The sequence below is a fragment of the Falco peregrinus genome, chromosome 17, assembly GCF_023634155.1.
Source record: "Falco peregrinus isolate bFalPer1 chromosome 17, bFalPer1.pri, whole genome shotgun sequence".
In the NCBI taxonomy this organism is placed as follows: Eukaryota; Metazoa; Chordata; class Aves; order Falconiformes; family Falconidae; genus Falco; species Falco peregrinus.
Window position 1 is genome coordinate 4,820,086 of NC_073737.1, and position 26,637 is coordinate 4,846,722.

General features: G+C 55.5%; 1 protein-coding gene across 1 annotated transcript; it reads right to left on the minus strand.

Annotated features, from left to right (window-relative positions):
* Window positions 1-252: 252 nt before the first annotated feature.
* SNRNP200 (small nuclear ribonucleoprotein U5 subunit 200) lies at window positions 253-25,878 on the minus strand. The gene is made up of 45 exons (XM_005234240.4): window positions 25,721-25,878; window positions 24,925-25,088; window positions 24,322-24,493; window positions 23,892-24,084; window positions 23,563-23,618; window positions 22,854-22,952; window positions 22,392-22,544; window positions 21,820-21,919; window positions 21,496-21,632; window positions 19,720-19,803; window positions 19,322-19,495; window positions 14,440-14,577; window positions 14,141-14,296; window positions 13,610-13,780; window positions 13,151-13,344; window positions 12,400-12,523; window positions 11,859-12,008; window positions 11,562-11,672; window positions 10,857-10,988; window positions 10,288-10,476; window positions 9,545-9,742; window positions 8,908-9,060; window positions 8,729-8,809; window positions 8,360-8,443; window positions 7,523-7,629; window positions 7,209-7,327; window positions 6,788-6,942; window positions 6,448-6,637; window positions 6,055-6,228; window positions 5,279-5,439; window positions 4,793-5,020; window positions 4,277-4,468; window positions 4,014-4,192; window positions 3,674-3,825; window positions 3,275-3,383; window positions 2,984-3,092; window positions 2,599-2,788; window positions 2,301-2,465; window positions 1,931-2,052; window positions 1,655-1,798; window positions 1,385-1,561; window positions 1,138-1,298; window positions 963-1,044; window positions 773-865; window positions 253-670 (listed from the first exon to the last, which is right to left on the minus strand). Exons 1-45 carry the CDS (start codon window positions 25,763-25,765, stop codon window positions 527-529), a joined length of 6,411 nt encoding a protein of 2,136 aa, XP_005234297.1. The 5' UTR covers window positions 25,766-25,878; the 3' UTR covers window positions 253-526.
* Window positions 25,879-26,637: the final 759 nt, after the last annotated feature.

The following is a 26,637-nucleotide window of genomic DNA, read 5'->3' on the forward strand; positions in this document are numbered from 1 at the left end:
CCAAAGGCTCCGGCTTTTCCTTTCGGTGCCATCCCGACGGATGGGGTATGCGCTCCCCCGGGGGCCGGATGAGGACGGGACCACCGGGGCGCTGGTTTATCCCCCTCTTCGCTTCGCCAGGAGGTGGAGGGTTTTAAGAGCGCTCCCGCTGAGCTAATTCTGCCTGAATTAGTTCTGCTAAAAGAAGTTTTTTTGAGCCTTGGAGGTCGCGCCTGTTTCCTCCTCCCCTTTCCCAGCACCACAGAGACCAAGTTGGGTTCTGGGATTTATTCCGGTCACGCTTCCGCGCGCAACTCCGGTCTAAAAAACACTGTACAATGCATCAATACTTTAAAAAAAAAAAAAAAAACCAAACAAAAAACCTACAAAAAACAACATAATGAAGGGGAAGACACAGAAGCCACGCAAAGGGAGGAGAGACGAGCGCTGCGGCGGCGGGGGTTGGGTGGCTGAGCTGCGGTGGGATCCTCAACGGGATCCACGGCCCCTCGGGAAGCGGCGCAGCCCCCCCCCTTCCCCCTCCCCGTTAGTCGGAGTCGCTGTCGCTTTCCGCCTCCTTGACGTCCACGCTGAATTTGTACTCCTGGTCACAGCCCATGTAGGCGTCGCTCATGAAATACAACGTGTAGTTGTGCGTCCCCGTAGCCGGGGCTACGAAATCCAGCTTCACCTACGCGGCAAGGAAAAACCGGCGTCGGGGGAGAACCGGCACGTCCGAACCGCGTCCGTGGGGGTGCCGGCCGCCCCCCGTCCCCATCCCCGTCCCGCTCACCTTGGCTTTCTGCTGCAGCGTCAACCGCTTGATGGAGATGAGGCTGTTGGATTTGGAGTCGCCGATCACCACCCACCAGCCCTCCTCGCGTTTCTGCCGGAGGGAGCAGAGTTAACGGGCTGGGGGGCAACATCGGGGAAGGGGGGGCAATCCCCCCACCCCCCTCCTTTTCACCAGGTTTGGCACCTACCTGCGGGAAAAGGGGAGCGATGACGGGCCCGGTGACCTCCTCTTCACGCTCCAGCTGCACCAGCACCACCACCGGCCCCCCGCTGCGGCGACAGAACCGAGAGGGAGGGTCAGGACGGCCCCCCCTGCACCCCCCTCTGTACCGAGGGGGCTGCGCCACCCCTTCCCCACCTCACCTGCGGATGCTCTCCTTCTCCACCACCTCGTAGGAGAGCTCGATGTTGGGGTAACGGTTACAAAAGCGGGCGACGTCGGCGATCTGGGCATCCGAGAGCTGCAGCAGGGCGTTGCGGTCCTCATCCTCCATCTCCATGATGTCGAAGACGCTCTCCACCCCCTGGGAGAAGGAAGATTTCAGCCCCTGCCCTTAACCGGGGGGGCTCGGGCAAGGGCAGAACCACCAGCGCTCGCCCCGCGCTTTACCTTGTCGGTGCAGCGCTTGATGTGCTCGGAGGTGAAGTGAGGCAGCTGCTTGAGGTAGGAATCCTTGGACCACATGGCCTGCGTCACCATCTGCGCCAGCTCCATGGCGGCCAGCGCGGGGCTGAGCCACCCGTTGCTGGACAGGACGTCCACGCAGGCCTGGATCAACCGGATCGCCTGGATGCGAGGGATGGGGACAGGTCAGAGGGCAGGAACACAACGCAACGACACAAGGCGGGGGGGGACACATGCCCAGCCGCCCCCTCGTACCTTGCTGAGGATTTCCTCGGTGTCTGACTGCAGCTCGGCGCTCAGCTGCATGCGCGACAAGTGAGCCTGCAGCAGCAGGTTGGTCTTGACGTGGGGGTCGTTGAATTTGGGGTTGGTCAGCTTGTGGGGGACTTTTTGGGCCAGCTACAGGGAGAAACGATAAAACCCAGCAGCACGTTAACTCCAGAGAGCCAAAACCAGGTCCCGCTTTCTTCCTCCCTCCCCCCACCGCAGGAACCCCCATCTGTCCCCTCCGGCTGCCGCGCTGCCGCTCACCTGCCGCAGCAAGTTGTCCTCGTGGTGCCTGATGGGGATGTTCTCGTACTCGGCAGCGTTGGAGATGATTTCAATCAGCCCTCGCACCTTGGTCTTGGCGTTGAGGGACATGCTGAAGAGCTCTGGGGGAAGGCGCAGAGGTACGGGGTCAGGGCAAACCAGACAGCGCCGAACCCCGCGGTACAAGCGATGCCTTCAGGCAGACAACGCGCCGCCTCACGCTGAAGGAGAGCGTTTTACGCGCCCCACCGTGCGCACAGCATCCTTCTCCCCATCGCCCGTGGCACGGGGAGCGACGCAGAGAGGGGACAGAGAGCAGGAGCACCGGCGAGCGCTCGTGCGCGGTACCCGGCCGGCACGCGGCCCTTACCGATGGTGGTGTAGTTGATGTAGTAGTAGGCAGCGATCATCCCCAGGTTCAGAGGAGCCACGTCCATCTCATCCTCGATGCTGATACACTTGGACTGCTCCAGGTCGCTGAGGGTTTGCTCCACCAGCTCGGAGAGGTGATCCGAGAGGTGCCTGTGGGACACGCCTGCGGGTACAGTGGCGTGGCGGTGGGGCTCAGAAACGCCTCAGCAGGGAGAAAAGCCGCTCTTGCGAGCATGGAGCGCGGCAGGTGGGGTCCCCGATGTCCTCCGAGCCCCGGCACAGACCCCTCTGCTCACCTTGCAGGTTGTAGTAGTTGGGATTCTGCGTCATCCTGCGATAGAGGAACGTCCAGGTGAGGTAATCCACAGCGTCCTGCTTGTTTTCGATGGTCTTGGTGACAATCTCGGCGTTGAAGTGATCGTGCATGCAGTGATCCAAGTGCGACTCCACCGGCAGGGGCTCGTAGAGGAATTTCTTGAAGAAATCCTACAGGGGGGCAGGAGTAGAGGGAAGGGGTAAATAAACCCCAGCACTTCCAAAATCCTGGAGCACCTCGCAGGCAGCAGGGCTCCGAGTGAGCGTTCTACAGCAGCCTGCCCAAAGCTGGGAGAAGAAATCCACGCCCCCAGGCAGGAGACGAGATAGTCATAGGCCAGAAATGGCGCCCCACTCCTCACCCACCTTCTTGGACCCCTGGCACATGATGACACAACGGCCCTCGTCGTCCTGCAGCGGGCGATTAGCGTGGCCCACCATCTGCAGCACGTCATAGATGGGGTAATCCACGTACCTGGGACGCGGAGAGAAGAGTTAACGAAGCTCCACGGAAAGCTACCACCGTTCCCCGGCGATTCCCAGCCTCCGCCCGGCCAGGGATGAAGCCCTTCGGGATGAGGGCCTCGTTCCCTCGTGCTCAGCGCAGGATGGACGCCGAGGGAAACCCTGGCCTTGCCCACGGCGCAACACACTCACGCGTGGATCTTGCCGTTGTAGTACTGTGTGTCCATGATGATCACCAGGTGAGCGGCGATGTTCATACCCCAGCAGAGGCTGCGGGAGGCCACCATCACCTGAACCGCACCTGCAAGGCGGGCGAGGAGAGCAGTCAGCCCGTGGGCAGAGCACCCCGGGGCTGCAGGAACCGGGGGTGCAAAGATGTGGGGGCTCTGCGCACCGGCAGACGGGCCTCGGGATACAGGGAAGCCCAGGAAAGGTGGTAAAGTTCAAGACCGCAGCTTTTTTGGACCCGGGAGGCAGAGAAGTGACACGAGTGACTGTTAGCACCAGCCCAAAGCCTGCGGGCGCTGCCAAGCTCTGGGAAAAAGGGTTGAAATGCCAAGAAGTGGCGCGTCCCCACCGCACCCCGCTCACCGGAGCTGAAAAGCTGCTCCACCACTCGCCGTTCCATGGCCGTCAGCCCCTCGTGCAGGTAGCCCACCCCGTTCACCAGCGTCTCCTTCAGAGTGTTGTCATTCAGCTTGTCCAGGTAGGGTACCAGATCCTTCTCGGCGCAGTGCAGGAACCTGCCGGAGACAGGGAGTCAAGAGCCCGCTGCCAAGCCCAGCAAGCCTGTCCCTCTCCCTGGTGACACCGAGTGACACCTCCCCAAGACCATTTTCCCATCGCTAGTTGTCCCTCAGCCCAGAGAAACAACCCCAAACACCCGTCCCTGCCTCGGTTGGAGGAGGGACAGGGCCCCCCACGCTGGTACCTTTGCCTCTGGACGTCGGAAGCGCACGTGGTGAGGATGTTGATGGCCGTCAGGCGCGTCTGCTTGCGGGAGGGGACGAAGACGATGACCGGCTTTTTGGGTGAGTGTTTCATGATGGCGTGGTAGACGGGCTTGGCCATGGAGAGCAGGCGAGTCTGCGTGTGGCTGATGTTGAAGCCCTGCAGGGGACAAGGAGCAGGCAGTGACACCGGCGGCGGCAGACGCAGCAGAAGGGGCAGGAGATGAGGTTGCCCAAAGCCTACCTGGATGTGCAGCTCCAGGGGCACGGGGCGGACGTTGGGGTGGAAGTTGAAGGTGGAAGTGGCGCTGCAGCCAAGCCAGTGGGCCACGTCCTTGGCGTTGGACAGGGATGAGCTGAGGGCCACGATGCGGATGGGGCGCTCGATTTGGGAGGAGATGTAGCGCATGCGGGAGCAGATGACCTCCAGCACCGGCTGCGGGTGGGAGAGGGCAGGTTGTAGCAGGAACGGGAGGGGAACGCCGAGCTGGCCACACCGCGGCCACCCCTCCAGGCTGAGCTCTGGCCACTTCAGCCCGAGCAGTCCCCAGGGCATCCCACTCCTGAGCTTCCCCAAGGATACAGCCCTCCTAATCCCAACCCATCCTGCAGCTCGGGGAAACTCCCAGCAGGAAAAGCTGACCTCAAACCAGATACGAGGCGGAAGCAACCACCCCCCCCCCCCCCAACGGCTCAGCCACAGAGACCAACGCGACGACGCGGCCCACTCAAACGCGCCCTCCTTCCCTCCCAGACGCACCCCATTTTCACCCCCGATGAGATGCACTTCATCCACGATGAAGAGGTTGACGTTCTGGACGTTCTTGCGTTGTTTCCAGCGTCGCGAGAGGATATCCCATTTCTCCGGGGTGCTGATGATGATGTTCCCTTTGCCCAGCAGCTTCAGGTCGGTGCTGGTCTCCCCCGTCAGCAAAACCACCTTCTTATTGAGACGCTCCTGGAACTTTTCGTACCAGTCCAAGAAGACCTACCAAAAAATACAAGGGATGCTGTTGTTAGAGCCTCCTGGTAGAACAAATCCCACCACGTGCCCTTAACACCAGCAGGTCGGCGGTGGGACAGTGTCTCTCTGCTCCCTCAGAGACACCACAATTAATCAAAAGACTCTGGAGTCATCCTGAGGGATGTGCCGGCAAAGAAGGGGTGAGGAAAGGGAAACGAGGGCTAAAAAAGCAAATCTAAGTTGGGGGTAAGGCTCTGGTTTCCCGCGGGATGCCGGGCTTACCTGCTCTGCCAGGGCCTCCATGGGAGTGATGTACACGCAGCGTCCCTCCGAGTTCTGGAGCAACATCCTCAGGATGGCAAATTCAGCGCAAATGGTCTTTCCGCTTCCCGTGGGGGCACCCACAAAGACGTTGTCGTCGCTGTTATAAACGGTGTTAAACACTGGGGACAGACGGACAAGGCAGGAGAGAGCGGGTTATAGCAGGATCTCCACAGGTTTCTATCGCAGCTCCAGAAACAGGCAGGGAAAACACAGCCCACACCCAGCCCGCGCAAGAAGGAGCTACGGAAAAGGCTGTGTAAGAGTTCCAGCCGAGAATCCGCTGGGAAAAACAGGCTGAAATCTGTCACAGTGGCTTTTCGGTGTGAATTCCCCACTCTGGCTAAGCCCAGGCAGAGAAACACGGACAGGGCAGCGTGGGCTCCCTCGCGCCTACTCCAGCCCTACCAGCAGCCCAGGTGGAGAAATTTGGGGCCAGCTGGCTCTGGGAATCTGAGCCACGCTGTCGGCACAGCCGCAGCTTCCAGGAGCAAACCTGCTGCTGCCTGAGGTACTTGAGGAATCTATCAAAGATACTCTGGGCCACGGAGCAAGATTTGAAGCCTTCAGACCTCTAAGAGGCTCAGGAAGGGAGCGGGGATACACCATTTGGGACAGAAGTTCCTGGCATCACGTGAATAAACCCCACAAAACCAAGGCTACGGGACTGTGAATACGAAAAGGGTCGAGGCTCACCGAGAGGCAGCTGGGAGGAGGAGAGCAGAGGCAATACTCACCCTGGGTCTGGATAGGGTTGAAGAAAGGGAACTTGTCCTGGTAGAGGCTCTCGAAGGCGCTGTTTCGCAGAGCTGACACGGGCAGCGGCTGCAGATCCAGCAGCTCGGTCGGAGGAGGGTACTTCTCAGGGAGAATCAGGTGGCGGAAGGAAACGGGCAGCTGGGTCTCACAGGCTGTCCAGACACAGGGAAAAACATTTTCACCTCTGGCAGTACTCCGGTGGCTTCATCCCCGAGCTCCCTCCGCCAGCAGAACCCCCAGCCCTGCCGCCGCTTGGATCTCAGGAGCCTTTCCCACAGCACAGCGCTAAGAGAGGGGCCTGAACGACCCCCTCAGACCCCAGGGGACCCGCTGCCGTGTCACCGAGGTGCTCCTGGCAGAACGAGACTTACAGAGCCAGCGGTCAGAGACCACCCGGATGAAGTACTGCGGGGGCAGCGGCTCGAACACGGGCACGAAGAAGGTGACGAGGTGCTCGTCCTGCGCGTACTTGGCTTTCAGCAGAAAGTACTCGTGGTGCAGGATCACTTCGCTGTCCACATCCTCCACCAGGATCCAGAAAGCTTCGGATGAACCGTGTACCTAAGCAAGGGCAGCGGTTACCTTCGTATTGAGGTCCAGATCCCCCCTTTTCCAGCCCTCCGGGAGCTCCCACCAGCCCTCCCACAGCAATCCCCCACCCCCCCAGCACCGTATTTTTTTAGCCTGGTGACACCCAGCTGCACGGCTCACCTTTTCATCCCACTGGAAGTCGGGAGCGATGGTGAGCTCTACTTTCAGGGTGGAGCGGGTAATGGGCTGCAGGTGGACCGAGAGCTCCAGCTTTGGAAACAGGTGAACGTATTTGTGGATTGTCTTGCCCATCTTGGGCATCCGGATCAGCTCCCCTGTGACAGAAAGTTGCTGCCATCAGGACAGACGGACAACAGGGTGACCAACTCCAGCTCCCGAACGGAACGGAATTCAGGATCGGCAATCCAGGCAGCTGGAAGGTGCCAGGGAAAAGTCTCTGCCCTACCACCAGGCTGTACCAAAACCCTCACCAGTTCAGCTCCTTCAACCAACAAGTCCCCCAGTCTCCGAGTTAAAACACGGCAGAGGAGAATAAAGAGGCCGACACCTCCCCCTGCCGCGCTTGCCCGTGGTTCCGTACCTATTTCGTTATGGTTTAAGTCGTAGAGCCGTTCAAAGGGGAAATTCTTCTTCTCGATTTTCTTCACCACTTCTTCAGGCAGCTTCTTGAACTGGCGCAAAGGGCACATGGACTGCCACCTGCGAGGACAGCACGGGTGACACAGGGGAAAGAAACAAGAGAGGAAAAGCCTTCAGAGCACGAGTTTCCCCACGCTGCCGAAGAGCGACGCGGCAGCTCCTTCCCAACCCGGCAGGCACGAGCCCCCTCCTAAAACGCTGCAGACCCAGGCAGGCTGATGCAGAATCAGAAAATATCTCCGAGATCTCACTTACATCCGTTTGTCAATCATCTTGCAGAGGTTGAGGGTCTTATCAGTGAGCTGTGCCCAGCCACGGTTCAGGACGATCTCGAAGATGGCACGCATCAGCCGCCCGGCGGACTGGGAGAACAGAGAGCAGCTCAGAGCTCGGCTGCCATCGTTCCATTTCACTCTTCCCTCTTTGCAACCCATTTCCCTGCCCAGTTAATACGGCAATAAAATGTTTTGGGTTGGAAGGGACTTTTTTAAACGTCAGCTAGTCTGCCCCTCCTGCCACGGGCAGGGCCATCTTTCACTCGATCAGGTTGCTCCGAGCCATATCCAAGCGGACTTCAGACACCTGGGATTTCAATCCATGGCTTCTCTGGGCGACCTGTTCCCACGTCTCGCCACCTCATCGTAAATAAATTCTCCCTTCCACCCAACCCAAGTCTACCAAGTCAGTTTAAAACCGTTCCCCCTTGCCCTATCACTACAAACGCCGGCAAAAAGTCTGTCCCCACCTTTCTTACAAGCCCTCTTTTAAGTTTTCGGTTATACTTAAAGGTCTTTCATCCCAACCACCTACAAGTGGAGCAGTTACTTGATGCCCAGCCTTGGGAACTTGGCCTTTGTGGCAGCAGAAGGCGGCTACGCTGTAGTCCTCTAGCGCTGAATTATTCTGATTACAACTTAAGAGACTTCAATCAAGATATAATTTCCGTCCTGACAGCCGTTACTCCACCTCTAGTTATCGCCAAAGCCGTTTATGACCCCAGACTAAATTCCCAAAGTGCAAACAGTTGGCTGAGGCTGAGATCTGGCCGGACTGCAGGGAACAGAGATGCTCCAGCTGCGTTTCCTCACTCACCTGCGTGACGTACACCATGTCTGCCATGAGAGCAAACCCTTCCAGCTTCAGCTGGGAGATGAAGGCCTGGAGGAGCACGTTGATCTGGAGGAAGCAGAACAGAATGGATCTCAGTGCCCTCTGCACCAGCACGTGATCCGGGCGGGCTTGGGCACGTGGCAGGATCTAAGTGTTCCCTGGGGATTGCTTGCCCGAGGCTGCAGCAACAGCACCTGCAGCTCTCCGAGCATCTCTGAGACAACCCAGGACTTCCCAGAGGGAAGAGAACAGAAATCAGGCTGGGGGGGGACACGGACACACACATTTAGCGTGCCAGCTCCTTCCCAAGGATCACTGCTCCCTTACGGTGAGGGGGCAGCGGGGGCTCACCTTGGCACTGGGCTCCTCTATGCTCTCCTTCACCGGGATGGGAACTCGCTCCAGCAATTTCTGAAGCTCGAGCTTCTCCTCCTGCAGAAAACCAAGGCAGGAGAGATGCTCCGCACCTTCCCCTGCAGCACCACCAGCCATGCCTCAGGGCTGCCTCACTCGGGACAGGGGCTCCGTACCTCCCTCACGGTGATGTTCCTGAACTCCGAGGACAGCGAGAAGACGCGGAACAGCTCGATTTCGCTCAGGGTGGGTTTCAGGAGCTGGTTGTAAGTTTGCATCGTCTCGTTGGTGATGTAGTAGTGGCTGGCGATGCGGCCCAGCTCTGTCACCTGCCACAAGGACAACGGCCAGAGTGAAGCGGCAGAAAGACACCGTGACGTCTGTTCACGGCACAGACGGAAGACACGGAAGAGGAACTTGGCTGCAGCAGGGCAGACGCCTCCGGACAAGCTAAGCACAAACTCTCAGGCTACAAATCACTTGGAAAAGCTGCTCCACAATTCCACACAGGACAGGTTCCCTCCCTTTCTCATCCCAGAGCCTCTGAGGCAACGAAAACGCAACGGGAACGTGCACCGGCTTAGGAGACGGCAGCAAACACACCACAGTGACAGACGGAGGGTCAGGGTTTACACCCGCACTCTCCAGGCCAGCACCCAGCTCCCTGGAATCACAGAGGTGCACCACAGCAGGTCTGAACGACACAGCGCTCCCTGGGGTCCGTATTTAATCAGCGAGATCCCTTCCCTCAGCCAGAGGATGCTCCCATCCAGCCCTGCTCGGTCACAGCACCTTTCCTGGGTCCTGCCTCACCTGAAAGTTCCCCGTCTTCTTGTCGTACTTCACCAGGTTGTTCTTGTCCAACATGAGGGCTGCAGTGTGAACCAGATCCAGGCGGCGCTGGTCCAGCAGCGGATCCCCCTTCAGATCGTCGTGGGATATCCCGTAGAGCGTGGGGGAGCGCAGCATCCGGATATACAGGTAGGTATAGCCCAGCCAATTCACCGCATCCTGAGGAAACACCGACGTTTGGCCCCAAGAGCCAACTAACTACCTAACACGCCTCTCGGCAAGCGAGGGCAACGCTCTGGCTCTGAGCCCGGCGCTCCCAGCACCAGCGCAGGACATGGCAGGCTGAGCCCCAGCTGCATCCTGACGGGTCATCATTAAACCAGGGCTTGGAAGCCGAGCAGTGCCATACACAGCTCTTCTCCAGTACCAGAAAAATATTAAGGAATTAAAAACAAAAAACTCACCCTCCACACACAGATTTTTTTTCCCCAGCGCCCTTCTTCGCGTGGACAACTCTGCTCTGAATTCCAGAAGCACCTACCCACTTGCCTGACACACCAGCCAGCCTGACAGGCTGGTGGTTCTCGTGGCTGCCCTTCCAGATCCCTTAAAAATTTACTCCCCAGGCACCAAAAGCTGCAAATTTTTTTGCTCCCATGCAGTAACAGCAACACTGATCGCTCTCTGCCCCCTGCAAATGCCACCAGCTCTCTGGGTGCAACAAAGGGCACAGGTCCCCGGGGAAAGCGAAGACTGGCACTCGCCTTGGCGTTCTGGACATTGCCGAGCACAGTCTCCGCATTCAGCATGTCTGGGAGCTTCGACACCATCTGACTTTCAATGGGGAGCTGCTGGTTGAGCAGGGACAGGTAGTACTGCAGCTCGCCGTGGGATGTGATGAGGATCCCCTCTCCTTTGGTGTCGTACTGAGGCCTTCCGGCACGCCCCAGCATCTAAGAAACGAGAAGTTGAGGTCAGTAAAACATAAAAAGCTTTTAGTTTGGCGGTTTCTCCTTGCTGCCGTGTCCTGGGGCTTTCCTGCCAGATTGCTCAGTCCGCTCTTACTTCTGGCTGGCAGGAGGCACAAGGAAATCTCTCGGATGTGTCTGATCAAGACACTGGGAGAGGAACCCTTTGTCCTCTCCACCTGCTGAACTGCTTTTCCTCTGCCCTCGCAGCAGGGCTGATCTCAGAACAGCTGAGACAGTCTGGCAGGAGAGAACAGGGAGTGACTGCACTGAGAAAAGACCAAAGTACGTCCCAGCCGTGCCTCAGCGGGAAAGGAAAAATCCTGCCCCGGCTGCCGGCAGCACCTTTGTCACCAGAACTTTACCTGCAGGATGTCCAGAGCACCCAGCTCGGTCCAGCGCCCTTTCTCAGGGCTGTACACCTGCGTCCCCTTGATGATGACGGTGTGAGCAGGGAGGTTCACACCCCAGGCCAGCGTGGCTGTGGACACCAGCACCTGCAGGAGCAAAACAACGATCAAAACCAGGCAGAAGCCTCTTCCTAGGGGGGAAAAAAAATAAATAAATCTAAAATGCTGGCCCTGACATTAAAGACACACACAAAAGGGCCAAAGATGGAGAACTGTGACTGTCTTGACAGCTCAGCAGAGGAAGGTCAGATAAACAGCAGGATCTCTGCCCAGATTTCCCAGCTCACTGCATGACCCTGAGAAAATCCTTTGCTTTCCCTTTATAACGCAGCCAGGAAAGTGCCTGGATGAGGTTTTGCCAAAGTAGCAACTGCAGAGGAGACAGTTTTCTCCGGGGCAGACCTCTCGCTTTAAACACGCAGCTAGGCCTACGGGAGTTCTTGCCCTCCCCACTGCTGGTCAAGTGCTTTTAGTTCCTATTCTTCATGCAAAAACCAAGACTGCCTGCTGAAGCTGGTGCCTGAAGAAGAGTGGGATGGGGGTTGGCTATGCTTGATCCTCTTGATTTTGCCCAAAAGGCTACGGGAAAACACGGCTCAAGCGTTTCTTGCAAAGTACCTCCTCCAAAGAAACGTGGAACTCCTGGGACATGAGGCTCACCTGAATGTGCTTGTCAGCAAACAGATCCTCCACCAGCGTCCGATCCACTCGCGTCATCCCGGCGTGGTGAATGGCAAAGCCGTAAGGAAGAAGATCCTTCAGCTCCAGGTTCTGCAGCAGAAACACAACCAGCTCTAGGTTTTCTACCCCAGCCAAGTAACACCAGGGAGGAAAAGCAGCGACAGAAGGTAGCGGCGTATCCTCGAGGAAAGGCTGGGAAACTGCACCGAACTGGTGGCACCTTCGTATCTGCGCTCCTGCCGTCGCTGTGCCAAACAGCCCTGGCCAGGCAGTTACCTTGCACTGCTCAGCTTCGGTCCTCAGCACCTCGGTGGAGGCTGAGCCCTCCCGCAGGAAAAGACCCAGGGTGTCTTTCTCCAGGCACATGTCCCTGATGGCCCGGGCCGTCTTCCCGGTCTCCTTCCTGGAGTGAACGAACACCAGCACCTGTTAAACAAGCAGACGGTACCGCTGCCGAGAGAGGAATCGCTACGGCCGCAGCTGGAAGAGATCCCTGACCCAACCTGCTCCTGGTGTTCGGGGTGAGAAGAGATCTAGAATTAGCCCAGGTGCCCTGTGAACCACGCACAGAGCTCCTGCTGTCGAAGGGCAGCATCCCAACAACCCCCTCAGCCTAACAGGACACGTCATACGTTAATCAGAGAGCTGGCACGGAGAGAAAACCCGTATTCCTTCCTCTCCCGGCTGCCATCAACCACCCAAACCTGCCCCGTTCTCCGCTGCGGTGTTTCTGCAGCGACAGCAACTCCCAACAGCCTCAGCAGCACCAGCCCAAGAACCACAGTGAAGTGTGTCAGGAGCGATAAAAGTATCCAACCTGATTCTTTCCAGCGTGCTCCATAATCTTCTCATAAACGATCTCATTCATTATCTGGAAGCGTTTGATTGCTTTCTTCTCTGTAATACCCACATAGGTCTGCTCCAGGGGCACCGGTCGGAAGCTGGTGAGTTAAAAAAAAAAAAAACAAAAAAACAAAAAAACCAAACCCAAGTCCATAAAAGAGGAGAAGAATAGAGAAACCCTGATACAAAAGGTCCTGTCAAAAGGCAGCCTGGATTTTTTGCCGCCAAGTTCCACACATTTCCTTTGTGCCTCAGCTTCCTCGGAGATCTGATGGCTCCGGTTCTGCCTGGTTATACAGCAAGGGACTCCCGTTGCCTGGACATTTGCTATGCACACGCTCAGGGAGCAAAAATGGTGTTTCAGGAACTACCATAATCCTATTTTAAGCTTCCCTCAAACAGCTTCTGCAGCACACAGGTACAGCAGAGTTTTATCTGCCTTCTTGAAAGCATCTTCTTGCAAGTACAACGCCACAGGAACCCTAGCACATGCTCAGGCTGTATTGAACGGCTGTAGTCCCGACCGTGCATTTATGGGCACATCCACGAGCAAATAAATGCACGTGGAGCTGGCTGGAGGCCCCGTGAGACCCTGGCACCCTCCCACAGATGAACACTCAACTGCCTGCCCCAGGAGGCCGGTCTTTCCCAGCTCCCAGTAGCTACCCATAACCTGATGGTAAAAAAAAAAAATAAAAAATCTCTCTCCTGGCTTTCCACGGTACCTGTTATCAAAATAGAACAAGCCTTTGGCTGGGTCCACTCTCAGGAACGTCGCCACATCCTCATAGTTGGGGAGGGTGGCACTCAAACCAACGAGCCTCACGTCCTCTTGAGTCATCTCGATGTTGCGGATGGCTCTGGCTACCAAGGACTCCAGGACGGGCCCTCGGTCATCATGCAGGAGGTGTATCTCATCCTGACGAGAGGAAACGGGACCAAAGTTATCCCCGCTCCAAACTGGCTCTATTTACCCGTATTGGGTTGACTTTCTTAGCAAACCCTCTTGCGTGGACCGAAGCACGCCCATCCCACAGCTCAAAGCCAGAGTTTCTCCACAACCGAGCGCCAGAGACCCCTTCAAGCGCTACCACACGTTCTGGAACCGCCACGCCGGAAGACACAGCGCCCATTGTCACCCCCCTCCTGGGTGCCAGGGCTCTGCAGGCACCGGCGCCGCTCACCAGGATGACCAGCCGCACCAGCTGGGTGTAAGTGCGCTCTCCTCCCTTGCGGGTGATGATGTCCCACTTCTCCGGGGTGCAGACGATGATCTGGGTCGCGCTGATTTCCTCCTTGCACAGCTGGTGATCCCCCGTCAGCTCGGCCACGTTGATGCCGTACGTCGCCAGGCGCTAGGAGGAAGCCAACAGGCGCTTAAGCCGGATAAACGTGCCTTCCCAGGGGCGGCGTCCAAGCAGCGCAGCCCTGAGATGCTCACAGACCCTTTCATACTCATCCCACTACAGAACTGGGAGAAAGACGGTGGATTTTGTAGCCCAGCCAGCCAAAGCCTGCACTGACCCACACCTGGAGCCTAGCAAACGCAGGCTACGCGAGGAGAGATTCAAGACGCAACCCAAACTACTCTCTCCTGACAAGCTTCTGCCACAGCTTTTATCGTTCTGTCGACGCAACATGAAGAAGCCACCGCCACAAAGCTCATCTTCCCCAACCTACGGTCCAAGCAGGGCCAAGACCAAACCTCTCCTCACCTTCCCAAAGCTGCCCACCATCTCCTGCACCAAGGACCTCATGGGTGCGATGTAGATAATCTTGAAATCGTCCACGTTGATGGTCCCGTCGATATTAATGTGCTTCCCTATTTCTCGCAACATGCACATCAGCGCCACGTTCGTCTTGCCAGCACCCTGGAATGCAAGCAGAACCAGCCCCGTCAAATTCACGGCTTCGCTGGGGTGAAGAATCACCCGCGGTGGCCAGCCTTTTCCACCCAAACAGATCATCCTTCGGGATTCCCCATCACACAGAGCCCAAAGAGCCGGATCCTTACCGTGGGAGCACACAGGAGCAAGTTCTCATCCGACTCCAGCGCGGCGCGGTAGAGCTTGCTCTGAATCCGGTTCAGCGTTTTAAACCCCTCAAATCCAGCCTGGGCGTATTTGGGCAGCTTTTCCACAGAAACCAATTGCTGAAAAGGGAAAATATCAAGCTCAGCGCCTTTGTTTCAGTACCACACGGGCTGTGGCGCATATGTGAGACCTCAGAGATGCTCCCTGGGGAGAAGCAGGGTCATGCTGTCTCCAGATGGCCTGAGGAGAAGCTCCACACCCCGGGATTGTGGAGCAGGTTAGGAAGAGATCAAATGAGCTCGTTAGCCTGCGCACTCCAACGAGTACAAGTTACACCATCAGAAAAGCAAATCCTCACCCCCCCACCCCCCCCGCCATGTTCCCACAACGGGACAGGACAGACCACACCAGCACCGATCAAAAGAGGCGATTTATCACAAGACACACCACGGATCAGCCGGCTCTCCCGCCCACACCACACATTGGAACCAAACCGGAGCGGAGGGGCTGAGCAAAGCAGCTAAACGGGACCGGGCAGCCCCAGACAGAAACCAGCAGCACAGCACGCGCACGCCAGCAGCGAGAAGCTACAAACTGGGAACTCTTCGCTTAAAATAACGGTTCCTCAAGAAATCACAGACACGGCAAAGCCTGTTGAGTACCAGGAAGTATCTGTCACGATAATCAGCAATGACTCAGAGAGTCACAGAATGGATTGGGTTGGAAAGGACCTTTAAAGGCCACCTAGTCCCACGCACCCGCGATGAGCTGGGGCACCTGGGATGAGATCAGGCTGCTCTGAGCCCCAGCCAACCTGGCCTTGAAGGTTTCCAGGGATGGGGCATCCACCACCTCTCTGGTGCCAGCGTTTTGCCACCCTTGTGGATAACTGGCTAGCTGAAAAGGGTCACATAGACATAGTCCAGCTGGCTGGACAAAAATGCACATCGCTCTCAGCTTATCTGAAGGAAAGCAAAAATACACTGTCTTTGGCTGTCCTTGTTACACAATAACAGGAAGATTTCGGTGGGAAAAGAATGTTGCAGGTGGGAAGAGATAACTACAGAAGAGAAACTAGGGGCGGGCTTGGTATTTAGGCAACTAACCAATAATGAGCTTAACTTTTGTAACATGTATGAGCTAATTATAACAAGGCATAAAAGGTGACTGTAAGGGACAATAAACGAAGTCTGCTGATCACTCATATTGAGTGACTGCGTCTTCCCTCTGTCGCGACAAATGGTGCCCGAACAGGGACCCTAGAGAGGGCTGAACCTGCGAGCCACGGTTCGACGGAGATTCGGGTACCGGTCCTGAAAGCAGCGCAGGAGGCGGAAGGGCACAGTCCCCGCGCCCGGGAGCACCTACAGAGGGTCCCGCCGGCCACGCGTCGCCGAAGTCTCGCAAAGGCTGCAACAGCGCTGACGATGGTACGGAGAGACAAGCGACGTATGATTCGCTCATATGCTTTTTAGAAAAGCGGAGCGTTCAGGACATAGATTGTAAAAAGGCATTACCCGGGTTATTAGCGTATGGGATAGCGTCCGGGACCCCCGCGGTGGCGGCGCGCGGCCCGGCAGGCCCCGTCCCGGCCGCGGTTTCTCTCCAAGGCGGCACCCCCCCCCCCCCCTCCGATCGGCGCCGTGGCGATGCAAGCAGCCAAGCGAGCTGACATCCGGCTGCCCCCAGAGATCCATCGGATCCTTTATATTCGGAACCTGCCGTATAAAATCACAGCGGAGGAAATGTATGGTATGTTTGGGAAATACGGACCTAGTCGACAAATCAGAGTTGGAAACACTCCTGAAACAAGAGGAACAGCTTAAGCTTCTCAAGGAAAAATACGGAATTGATTACAAACCCACCAAAAAAAGTGCTTCAGATGTCCCCTACAAGAATTGGGTTTCTGCCTTGAACTAGCAAACATCTCTGTGCTTAAAGAGAAGCCTTTTTGCTTTGATGGAAATAATTTATTCTGTATTCTGTATTTATGCTGTATTCTGAATGTGGAAATTGGTTGGGACTAGGAGGCTGGCTTAAAGGCATTTTGCAAACGGGATTATTAGTTTTGATCATTATTGTAATAATAGTTATTTGATCAAAACCAGCCAAAATTATTTGTAAGCATTAGGCATATCTGAAGAGAATGCCTTTATTTGAATCAGCAGTTAAGGTGTAATTTAGTCTGATGCTGTGGTTTTATCTCCTTCTGGTGAATTTTTGAAGTGATGAAATCAGAGATACAAGGTTTACTAAGAGTTATGAGGTAATAAGGTAATAATCTAAGTAAGGGTGCTGTCTTTTATATCTACAAGTGCAATATGCTTTTACGTAGCAGAGAGAAACTTTAACAATAACGTTGCTTGAGCGAGATGTGCATGTGACAACTTGGGAAAAGGGATATCACAACTGGAGTGCAACAGTGTTTCTATGTCTGGCAGAGTGAAATCTTTCAAGACCTGAGTTTAGACAGTCTAAAATAAATTGTTAGTATTCAGAAAACCCATCTTAAGCCTCTTTTGCTTACATAGTGTTATGGAAGTCAACTGCTATTGTAGAGAATTAATGATTTTTTAATACATATTAACAAATACTACTATTTTAACTTGAGGCAGTTGAGTGAGAAATACTCACGTGTAGCATTTGGGGGAATGTCAGCATAAATCACATTAAGACTGCATTTTTAATTACTGTACTCGTTAAGATTCGATGATGCCATAAGGTTAAGGCCTTTTATCACAGATCGGTTCTGAACTAAAAGGTGTGTGCACATGTAGATATGCACATTTGTGTTATTTTCCTTAATTGGCTACAAAATAATATAATTAGGTTGGGGACTAGATCTTGGGAATTTGTCTATTATGCTTCTGTTAAGGAACGTGCATAACAACACAGCACCCATGTAGGCTTGGCTTGTGGCACAGTTGTCAAATTTAGCATAGACATTCAGACAGATAAGCAACATACTCTTCTTGTGTGTATCACCTACAAGCCATTATGGCTTAGTGTGTAAATCTGTACGTAACTATTGAAAAATCCCCTTATGAATGTATATAGCTTAGAACTAATTTTTCCCCCTTGTTAATTCTTTGACATCAATGAGGTATTCTTCAGAAAACGTATGGACTTGGTTGGTTGCATAAGGGCAGTTGTTATTTGGACAGAAAATTGTTAATGGTCAGGGATTTTCCACTAAAATATTTGCAAATATTCCTAGTCAAACATCCGTTTGGTTTCTTTTCGGGTTTTGAGCTTGCATTAGTCCACGTTCAGAACTTTAAAATTACCTTTGAATTTTTTAAACTTTTTATATTACTGGAACAGAAAGAGCATCTAAATTAAAGCTTCAAGCTAACTTTATTTTTCAAGTATTTCAGGAATTATACTTCTGAACTGAGATTTTATAAGTTGGCTGTGTATTTTCCTGTGTTAAAACGCTGTTATTGAAAATGGTCAACCGAGCCTATGTCGCCCAAAATAAAAACGGGGGAATTGTGGATAACTGGCTAGCTGAAAAGGGTCACATAGACATAGTCCAGCTGGCTGGACAAAAATGCACATCGCTCTCAGCTTATCTGAAGGAAAGCAAAAATACACCGTCTTTGGCTGTTCTTGTTACACAGTAACAGGAAGATTTCGGTGGGAAAAGAATGTTGCAGGTGGGAAGAGATAACTACAGAAGAGAAACTAGGGGCGGGCTTGGTATTTAGGCAACTAACCAATAATGAGCTTAACTTTTGTAATATGTATGAGCTAATTATAACAAGGCATAAAAGGTGACTGTAAGGGACAATAAACGAAGTCTGCTGATCAGTCGTATTGAGCGACTGTGTCTTCCCTCCGTCGCGACACACCCTCACCGCAAAATAGTTTTCCCTCCCACCCAGCCTGAATCCATTCTCTTTTAGTTTAAAATCATTCCCCCCTTGTCCTATCACAACAAGGCCTATTAAAAGTCTGTCCCCACCTTTCCCACGAGCCCCCCCCTCGGTACCAAACGGCCGCTCTAAGGTCCCCCCAGCACCTTCTCTTCTCCAGGCTGGAACAACCCCAGCTCTCGGCCTTTCCTCACGGGAGAGCTGCTCCAGCCCTCCGATCGTTCCGGTGGGCTCCTCCAGACCTGCTCCAACAGGTCTGTGTCCTCCCAGAGGGACGGGAAGGACCTGAGGAGCCCAGAGCTGGACGCAGCGCTGCGGGCGAGGGGGGGGTGTCTCACCGGAGCGGAGCAGAGGGGCAGAACCCCCTCCCCTGACCTGGCCGTGCTGTTGGGGGTGCAGCCCAGGATTCGGTCGGCTTTCTGGGCTGTAAGCGCTCACTGCCAGCTCGCGTCCAGCTTCTCACCCACCGACACCCCAAGCCCTTCTCGGCAGGGCTGCTCTCAATCCCTCCCTCCCCCAGCCGGTACCGACACCGGGGCTGGCCCCGACCCACGCGCAGGACCTTGCGCTTGCCTTGCTGGACCTCCTGAGGTTCACGTGAGCCCGTTTCAGCTCGCCCAGCTCCCTCTGACCAGCACCCCATCCCCGCAGCTGTCACCTCCACACCTGCCGAGGGTGCGCTCCATCCCACTGTGTCACTGCTCAATAAATTAAACAGCACTGGTCCCAGTACAGACCCCCGAGGGACCCCACTCCTCACTGCGCCAGCTCAACCGTTGACCGCCACCCTCTGGATGCGACCACCCAGCCAATTCCTCATCCGCCAAAGAGCCCACCCACCAAATCCTTCTCCTCGCAAGCTACGGAGAAGGACGGCGGGGGGAGCGTGTCAAAGGCCTTACAGAAATCCAGACAGATGACCTCAGCCTTCTCATCGCCCAACACACCTGGCACTAAATAAAGGGGAACAGAGCAGGTCACCTACCTCTTCGGAGCCAAAAGGCTTTGGCTTCAGGGCAGGCACGTGCACCTCCTCGTAGCCCTTGCGCTGCCTGCGGAAGGAGCCGTCGGGGAGCTGGCATCGTTTGTTGGCCATGAAGTGACTACCTTGGGCAAACACCAGATCCTCCAAGTCCAGCACCTGCCGGGGAGCCAGTGCCTGGGAACAGCAACGGGAAAGGGGCAAGGGTTAGGCAACCACCCTCTCCTGCCATTTTCAGCCTGGGACCAGAGGGAAAGCAACTGCATCCCGCTGGCAAGTGCCACGGCAGGGGCTTATCCTTGGTATCTTCCTGCCCACGCCACTTCAGCTGCTCTTTCTGCACTGACTGAGGCTGCCTCTCAGAAGCGCTGGGCACAGATGACTTTTTGAAAGAGTTTTACCTCTCCTCCTTGGTCCAGATCCATGGTCTCCAAGTCAGTATCCATCCGGGACTGACGAACACGCTCCCGGCGAGACCGTTCCTCCTGCACAAAGAGATGAGAATTCAGGCCTGGGGAAGAGGTGCCGAGCCTCCTCCGTGGACTGCCAGCGCTCTCCTGCCACGCACAGCTTCGCACCCAGCGCGTCCACGCAACCAGAGTGCCACGCACCACGATTATTTTCAGGCACAGGCATTCACATAACCAGAGCCAATAATTTTTGGCAGCAGAAACCAGTGTCCCCAAGGCCGGGATGTAAACTCGCCTTCCAGGAGCGCAGATGAAAGGAAACAGGGAGTGAAGACACACAAACCTGCAAACACCCAACCTGCCACAGGCCAGCCGCGCTCCACAAACACAGAGACACCAAACTGGCCCCTCACGTCAACATAACCAGGGTTTTTTCTAGCAACAAAGCAGCAATATGGTATTAATTCCCCCCCAAAAAGCAATCCTCAAATGAGTCACGGAACTGCTATCATCCAAAGGCCAAGCAGAGCTAATCCTACGTGCCAATAAACCCGTGGAGCGTCACAATTCCAAGCCCAGGTAATTAGGTGGTGCTCAGAGGTGACCAGGGTGTTTTATTGCAGCAGGCCTCTCATCAAGGGGGCCTAGAGGTGAACCAGCGCTGCTACAAGCCAGTTAACACCAGCGTAAAAACGGGAAACTTGCAGATGCTGACATTTGTTTTGTCACATTTGACACCTTTCCCACACCAACTTAACCCCGTTCACTGTGTATCAGGGTAACAGAGATCAGAGCCTGATCCAGAAACAGAGCAAGGCAGAGAGGTACAGTTTCATATAGTGGCGTTCAGGAATCAAACACACATTCTGCCTGTATACAGAAGAAAAACAAGGATGTAAGCTCTGCCTCGTATGCCATTAATCAATTACAACGTTCTGTCCTTATCTCATTAAAAGTCAGCAAAATCAATGGAATAGTTTACTCACATCAGATGAAAACCTTGCCAAATAGAAAGCAGAAGGTATATAGGGAAGTATTCAAAACCCTTCCCCTTCCCTTTCCTCCTCCCCTTTCTCTTCCACTTCCCTTTCCCCTTCTCTTTTCCTTCATCAGTACGTTAGAAATTTAAAAAAAAAAAAGATTAAGAGTCTTACTAGAGCCCCACAATGGATTTGTAGTGCCGCAAGTGGATGACATTCGTATCACTCAAGTCAAATAGATAAAAGAGGTCCTACTTCAGAATGATCCCTTGGCCCAGCAAAAACATTTCTGGGCACAAATTGTCCACCACATTGGACGTAAAGCAGCAACAGTTTGCTGTCAAGGAATAAGCTTCATTTTTATCTGAATTAATCTGATATTATGAGATGGCTATCATAATGGCAATAAATAAATATATATATACACATGCATATTTTTTTACCCGTCTAGACAGGTTGATGATTTTCCTTCGTTTTTTTCCCTTTATAAGATCCCTCAGATTTACCAGCTAGGGCCATCTGATCCAGAGACCCTAACGTACCAAACCTGGAAATGCAGACATCTGAGTGATTTGAAAAATAAGAAGTGGTAAACATATCGCCCTCTCAGCCGAGCCTCAGCCATCACCCTAAGCAACGTTTCCTCTGGTTTCCAGCTGCCAGCTGAGTCAGCAGGCTCCTCTCTCACCAAGAACAAACGAAACACACAGCCCAACGACGACCACAGACGGCGGCAAGGATCCCACAATCCCTCCCCTCGCCCGCCTGAGGTTCCCTCTGGCCTTACCCGGATGAGATCCTCCTTCTCCGTCTCATGCAGCTGATAGAGGAACTTGGACAGCTCGGGATCCGCTTCCATCTTCCCCATGATCCTTTCTTTTTCAGCTTCACTCTGTGCACTGGCCAGCAAAGTGCAGTAGAGGACTGAGGAAAGAAAATTAGGGGATGGCAGGCAGGGTTAAGGGCTGAAGTGAAAGAAGGGAGCAATACAAGGTCCCCAAGCTTCCCAAAGCCACGCTGACGGCGGTTAAAAAGCCCCAGGTCGTGCTAGAATCAGGTCAGAACAGCAGGGAAACAACAAGGTGGGACAGCTGAAGCAAACGCCACTCACTCATCATCCGGTGCTGTCGCAGGACTTTAATGAAGTCGAAGGTGTTAAAGCCCAGGAGCAGAACAAGCTGGTTCTCGCATTCCCGGTCATCGCTTGCAGTCTGGGAGGAGAAGAAACAAGGAATGACCGGTTACCTCCGCGCCCCACACAACGAGAACCCCTGCTTTGTGCAGAACTGAACCCCAGAGGAGCTGAACAGCAGCTACAGGCGAGGCCAGGTACCCCACCAGACTGCAGGGAAACATCCCATCGGCTCTGACCCCCTTCTTCCCCAGGGGGTCACACACACCAGCACCAAAACTGGCAGGGAAACAGACCTGACTTACAACCACCTCCCAGCAAACGTTGACAAAACCACAATCACCTTCCCCTTAGAAGATTTCGGGGGGTTAAGCCCAGCCCCGACCTAGTCCTGCACTTATCCGTCGTGCCGGCAAACACGGCACATCCGCAATCGTGTTTCATTTGAAAAAATCACAGGTAACGAGTTGTCAGGGCAAATTCCTGTCCCCCAGGAATACAGAGAAGTATTCCAAGACGGCCACAGCCCTGCGGATCAGCTGCCCACCGACCTTCAGGATCTCCAGCACTTCATCAGCTTTCTTCTGGGAAACAATGGCATCGTCGTAGAAGCGGCTCAGCTGTCGCTGGAGCCAGAAAGCATCGATGTCTCGAGGATGCAGATCCTTCTTCTTTGAACTCATCAGCTCACCCGATGCCACAAGCTTAAGAAAATCCCACAAAAATGTTATTTCCCTGCGGGAGAAAAGCAGGCACGCGACATTTGTGCTGCGGACCGAGCGTTTGGGGCCTCTCTCTGCCCTGGCAGAGGAGCAGAGAACCAGCAGATACCACTGTGCCGCTGCCAGACCCGTTAAATTTCTTACCGTTCCTTTCGGCCCCCATCAGACAACAGCTTCAAGGCTCTTTCTTCCCCCCACAAACGACCTTAACTCCACCCACAGACCAACAGGACCCCCGACCCTCCTCCAGACGCCCCCAAGCCACGCTTCGGGTGTCGCTGGGTGACTCACGTTGGCCGAGAGGGTGCAACGGACCACGGCTTCATCTCCCTCCATGTCATCATCGGACGCCTCGTCACGCACTTCGCCGTAAATGTCCTCATCGCCTTCCTGTGGAAAGGAGAGTTCCGGTAACCGCCTTGTGCTGACATCAAAGAGCAGCTTTTCCTTGACAGAAATGAATAACCTGGCAATTTATTCCTGAGGGGAAAAAGCCTGCCTCGTGCTTTTAACAGGAACATCACGCTGTCGCCCAGGTCAAGGACCACGCGATAAGATTACTTCTGTTTTCTACAGAGGTTTTGCCAGCGCCTCCTCCGCTAATCTCGTGTTTGTCTCTCTTAGTGTTCTCTCAGCCTCTTCCAAAAAACAATCCTGGGGAGTGTTTCTATGAAACACCTCCAGCCAGCGCATCTGAATTTCTCTCTTCCTCCCGATCTGTCAAGTTTCCCCACGAGATCTAAATATCACCATCTGTTTTCCATCCCACTGACTCACGATAAGCCTTGGATTAGCAGGATAATCAACAAATCCTCCCCAGGCCAGGAAGCAGTATCCAAAATAATCTGGCTTCCCCTTTCCTGGCAGAGACATCCCAGCCCAAGCCGACACCCGCTCCCCAACGTGAGTGAAACGGGGCAATCGCGATCCCAGTGGAACGGCTGGGAGCAAGGGGACAGGGCAGAGGCTCCGCTGCCTCCTGCAGCTCTTCATCTCCTACCTCCTCGTCGGACTCGAACTGCACATTCACCCCGTATGTCTCATCAATATTGTCATCTGCAAGGAAGAAGAGAGTTAAATTCATCCGAAAATCTGGGCACCACATGCAGGGTTCACAGATCCGCAGGCCCACCCACACCTCTGCGCATGGGAAAAGATGAAAAGAACGTGGTCCGGGGCGGGGGGTGGGGGCTTGAAAACCATCCAAACATTTTTCTGGCTTCTCTGTGCAAACACTACCCCAGAGCAAGGTTGGGTTTGGCACCGGGAACCCAACTTTCTGCCAGCCCCGTCCCTGCCACCGCAGCCCACACCAACGCCTTCTCGTACCCATGTTCTGGATTTCTTTGTCTCCACCATAATCTGTGATCTTCTTCCCCAGGTTCACCAGCACGTGGTAGCGGGTATCATCCGTCTGTCCCAGCAGCAGATCGATCTCCTTCCGCCTCTCCTTATCGCGCAGCTTCTCGTTCTTCAGCACCGCCAGCACCTCGTCAGCGGCTCCGCAGAGGATGTCACGCGGCTGCAGGAAGAATTACGCGTAGCACAGAGAAGAAATTTGTCACGTGAAGGGTGTACTGTCGGTCCCCCCGTTTCTGGACCCTCACAGAGCCCACCCCCACAACAAAGGCACCACTGCAACATCCCTGAGCCCAACAGGCAGCACTGAGGAAGCGAAGCCATCCCGCAGGATTACAGGGAAAGCTTAAAAGATCCACAGGCTTTGTGCTGTCCCATCCTGAGGCGTCCCCATCCTCACCTGGTCCCCAAGGGCCGCCTGGATGAAGCTCAGCAACACCTCGTAGGTCTCACGGGTCTCCTTGGTTTTGGGTTTGTAGATGATGCCCACCATCTCATCGATACCCTCGGAGAGCAGGGTGTAACCCTTCATCTTGTTGATGTCGTGCCTGTCTTCATCACGCTTCCTCCGCCTGGGAAGAGGTGGGGGGAGCAGAGTGCCTGGGGTCAGCGCCCCAGCACAGCCCTGCTCCCACAAGCACAGCTAGGCTCTTTAATTTGAAAAATAAAGGCGAAAAAAAGATCGATTTTAATTTTTGATTGCAATTCTAGTTTATTTTTGCGGGGTAAGTGACTCTAAATGAAGAAAAAAACATCCCCACACCTTCCAGCTCGGTGGTGTTTTGGTCTGTAGCCCTATGCTCACGCCACCGAAACGTTTTCCACTAAAAAGTATTCCCAACACCATTGAATTCTACCCTGCTGACAGCACTAAACCAAATCAAGGCCGCATTATTCAAAGAAAGGAATGAAAAATTAATTGCCCAGAGTGTTTTGCACACAAATACTTTCCAGCCAGTGCTCCGCACCCCGCCTCCCACCCCCGCCCTGAGCTCACACTCACTTTGCTCGTCTTTCCTCTTGCATCTGGGGTTTGGTTCTCTGGGCCTTGTCCCCCATGCGGGTCCCCTCCAGTTTGCCCACCAAGGACAGAACCTCTCCCGTCGGCTCATCCCGCCGGGTGCGGTCGATCAGCGAGCGGTCAGCTTGGAGAACGAGGTTGGAGTTCTGGGAGAAGGAAGAAGAGGGGCTGGCAGGGGCCAAGGAGGGGCAATCGCAGCTCCCACCATGGGGCTGAGGGGGGTCAGCCCCATCCCGGACCCACGGCAAACCACGGCAGGCCGGCGGAGCACCGCACACATCCGCTGCATTTACACACAGCACGCTCCACTGTGCTCCAGACACAACTCATTTGCATTTTAACTAACCGGGGTGCTATTTTAAACCCACCCACCCCCCCATCAGGCACAGGTTTAGACTTTAAGCTGGCCCTAAGCCACCCAGCCTGATCTTAAGGCTTGTTTCCACCAAGAGAACCGGCCTGCTCCTCACCCGGCTGCTCTGTTACCGGTCGATGGCCGGAAACTCTCAGTTTAAGGGGGAAAAAAATCCGGAAAAAAGCTTGAAAGAAGGTTTCAGTTCTGAGAGTAGCCGCCCAGCCCCGGTAAATGGCCGTTACACCGAGCTCTCCTCAGGCAGGCCGCCTGCGCGGGGAGGACAAGGGCCGCCACGGGCCCGGCAGCGGGTCTGAGGCAACCCCCTGAGTTAACGGCACCGAGTGGGGGTGGGCAGCGAGGAGAGCCCCGGGGAAGGCCGGCACGGCGCCGGGCAGGCCCAGCAGCCCGCAGGGCCGCACTCACCGCCTTGTACTCGTACTGCAGGCTCCGCGCGGTCACGTCCGCCATAGCACCGCCGGGCTGGAGGCCGCGCCGCCGCCGTGCACCGAATCAGGCCGCAACCGCGCACAGGACCAGGCCGCAGCCAGAACTTCCGGGGCGAAGCGGAAGCGGATGCCGGCCCCGCAACCCGGAAGGGCTTCGGCGGAGCGCCTCGCTCCGCACTCCGTGGCGCTGCTCCCAGCATGCCCCGCGCCTCCCGCCCTTCGGCCTACAGCTCCCAGCATGCCCCGCAGCGCCCGGCCACAGCCGGCGCCGCTCCGCCGGCCTCCCATTCTGATTGGCTGGCAACGCCCCGACTCGCCCCGCCGCGCAAAGGCCTTGTTGTGATTGGCTCATCGGCGTCGCTCCGCCCCCTCCGCGCTCTCCGATTGGCCGCGGTCGACAGTCGAGCCGTTGAGGCTGTGAAAGCGCCGGGGGAGGGGTTCACCTTCCGGCCGCCTCGTATTGGCTCTTGCCAGCGTAAGCCCCGCCCTTTTTTCACAGCCCCGCCCCACCCCCGTGGCTCCCCCGAGGGGCTGCGCCGGCTGCTGCGGCCCAGCGGCCACACTGGTACCGCATCCCCCTCCCCCGCCCGCGTATGGCGCTCGGGGCCCTTCAGCCGCCGCCACCAGCCCAGCCTGCGGGGCCACCAGCAGCTCCACGCCGCCACACGGCTCCCGGTGGGCCACCCCCTCATCCTGCCCCGGGGTCCCCAGCCCCCCGCTCACCGACAGCCCTCCCCGGGCCTCCCGCCGCTCACGGGCACCAGCGAGGCGGAGGTGAGCCTGGCCCGGTGCTGGGGGTGGGTGTGAGGGGCGTCGGGAGCCTCTCGCTGGCCCCACGGTGCCCCCAGGGCAAAACTGGGCCCCCCCGTGTTGTCCCCACAGCCCTCCCCTGTG

Bases quoted from the DNA above. Each gene is read 5' to 3' on its own strand.
- SNRNP200 (XM_005234240.4), bottom strand. From the start codon at position 25,765: ATGGCGGACGTGACCGCGCGGAGCCTGCAGTACGAGTACAAGGCG. The intron at 12,524-13,150 runs GTACCGTGGAAA...TTAACTCACCAG, and splicing joins TTGTTCTATTTTGATAACAG to CTTCCGACCGGTGCCCCTGG. The intron at 6,638-6,787 runs GTGAGCCGTGCA...GCCCTTGCTTAG, and splicing joins ACTTCCAGTGGGATGAAAAG to GTACACGGTTCATCCGAAGC.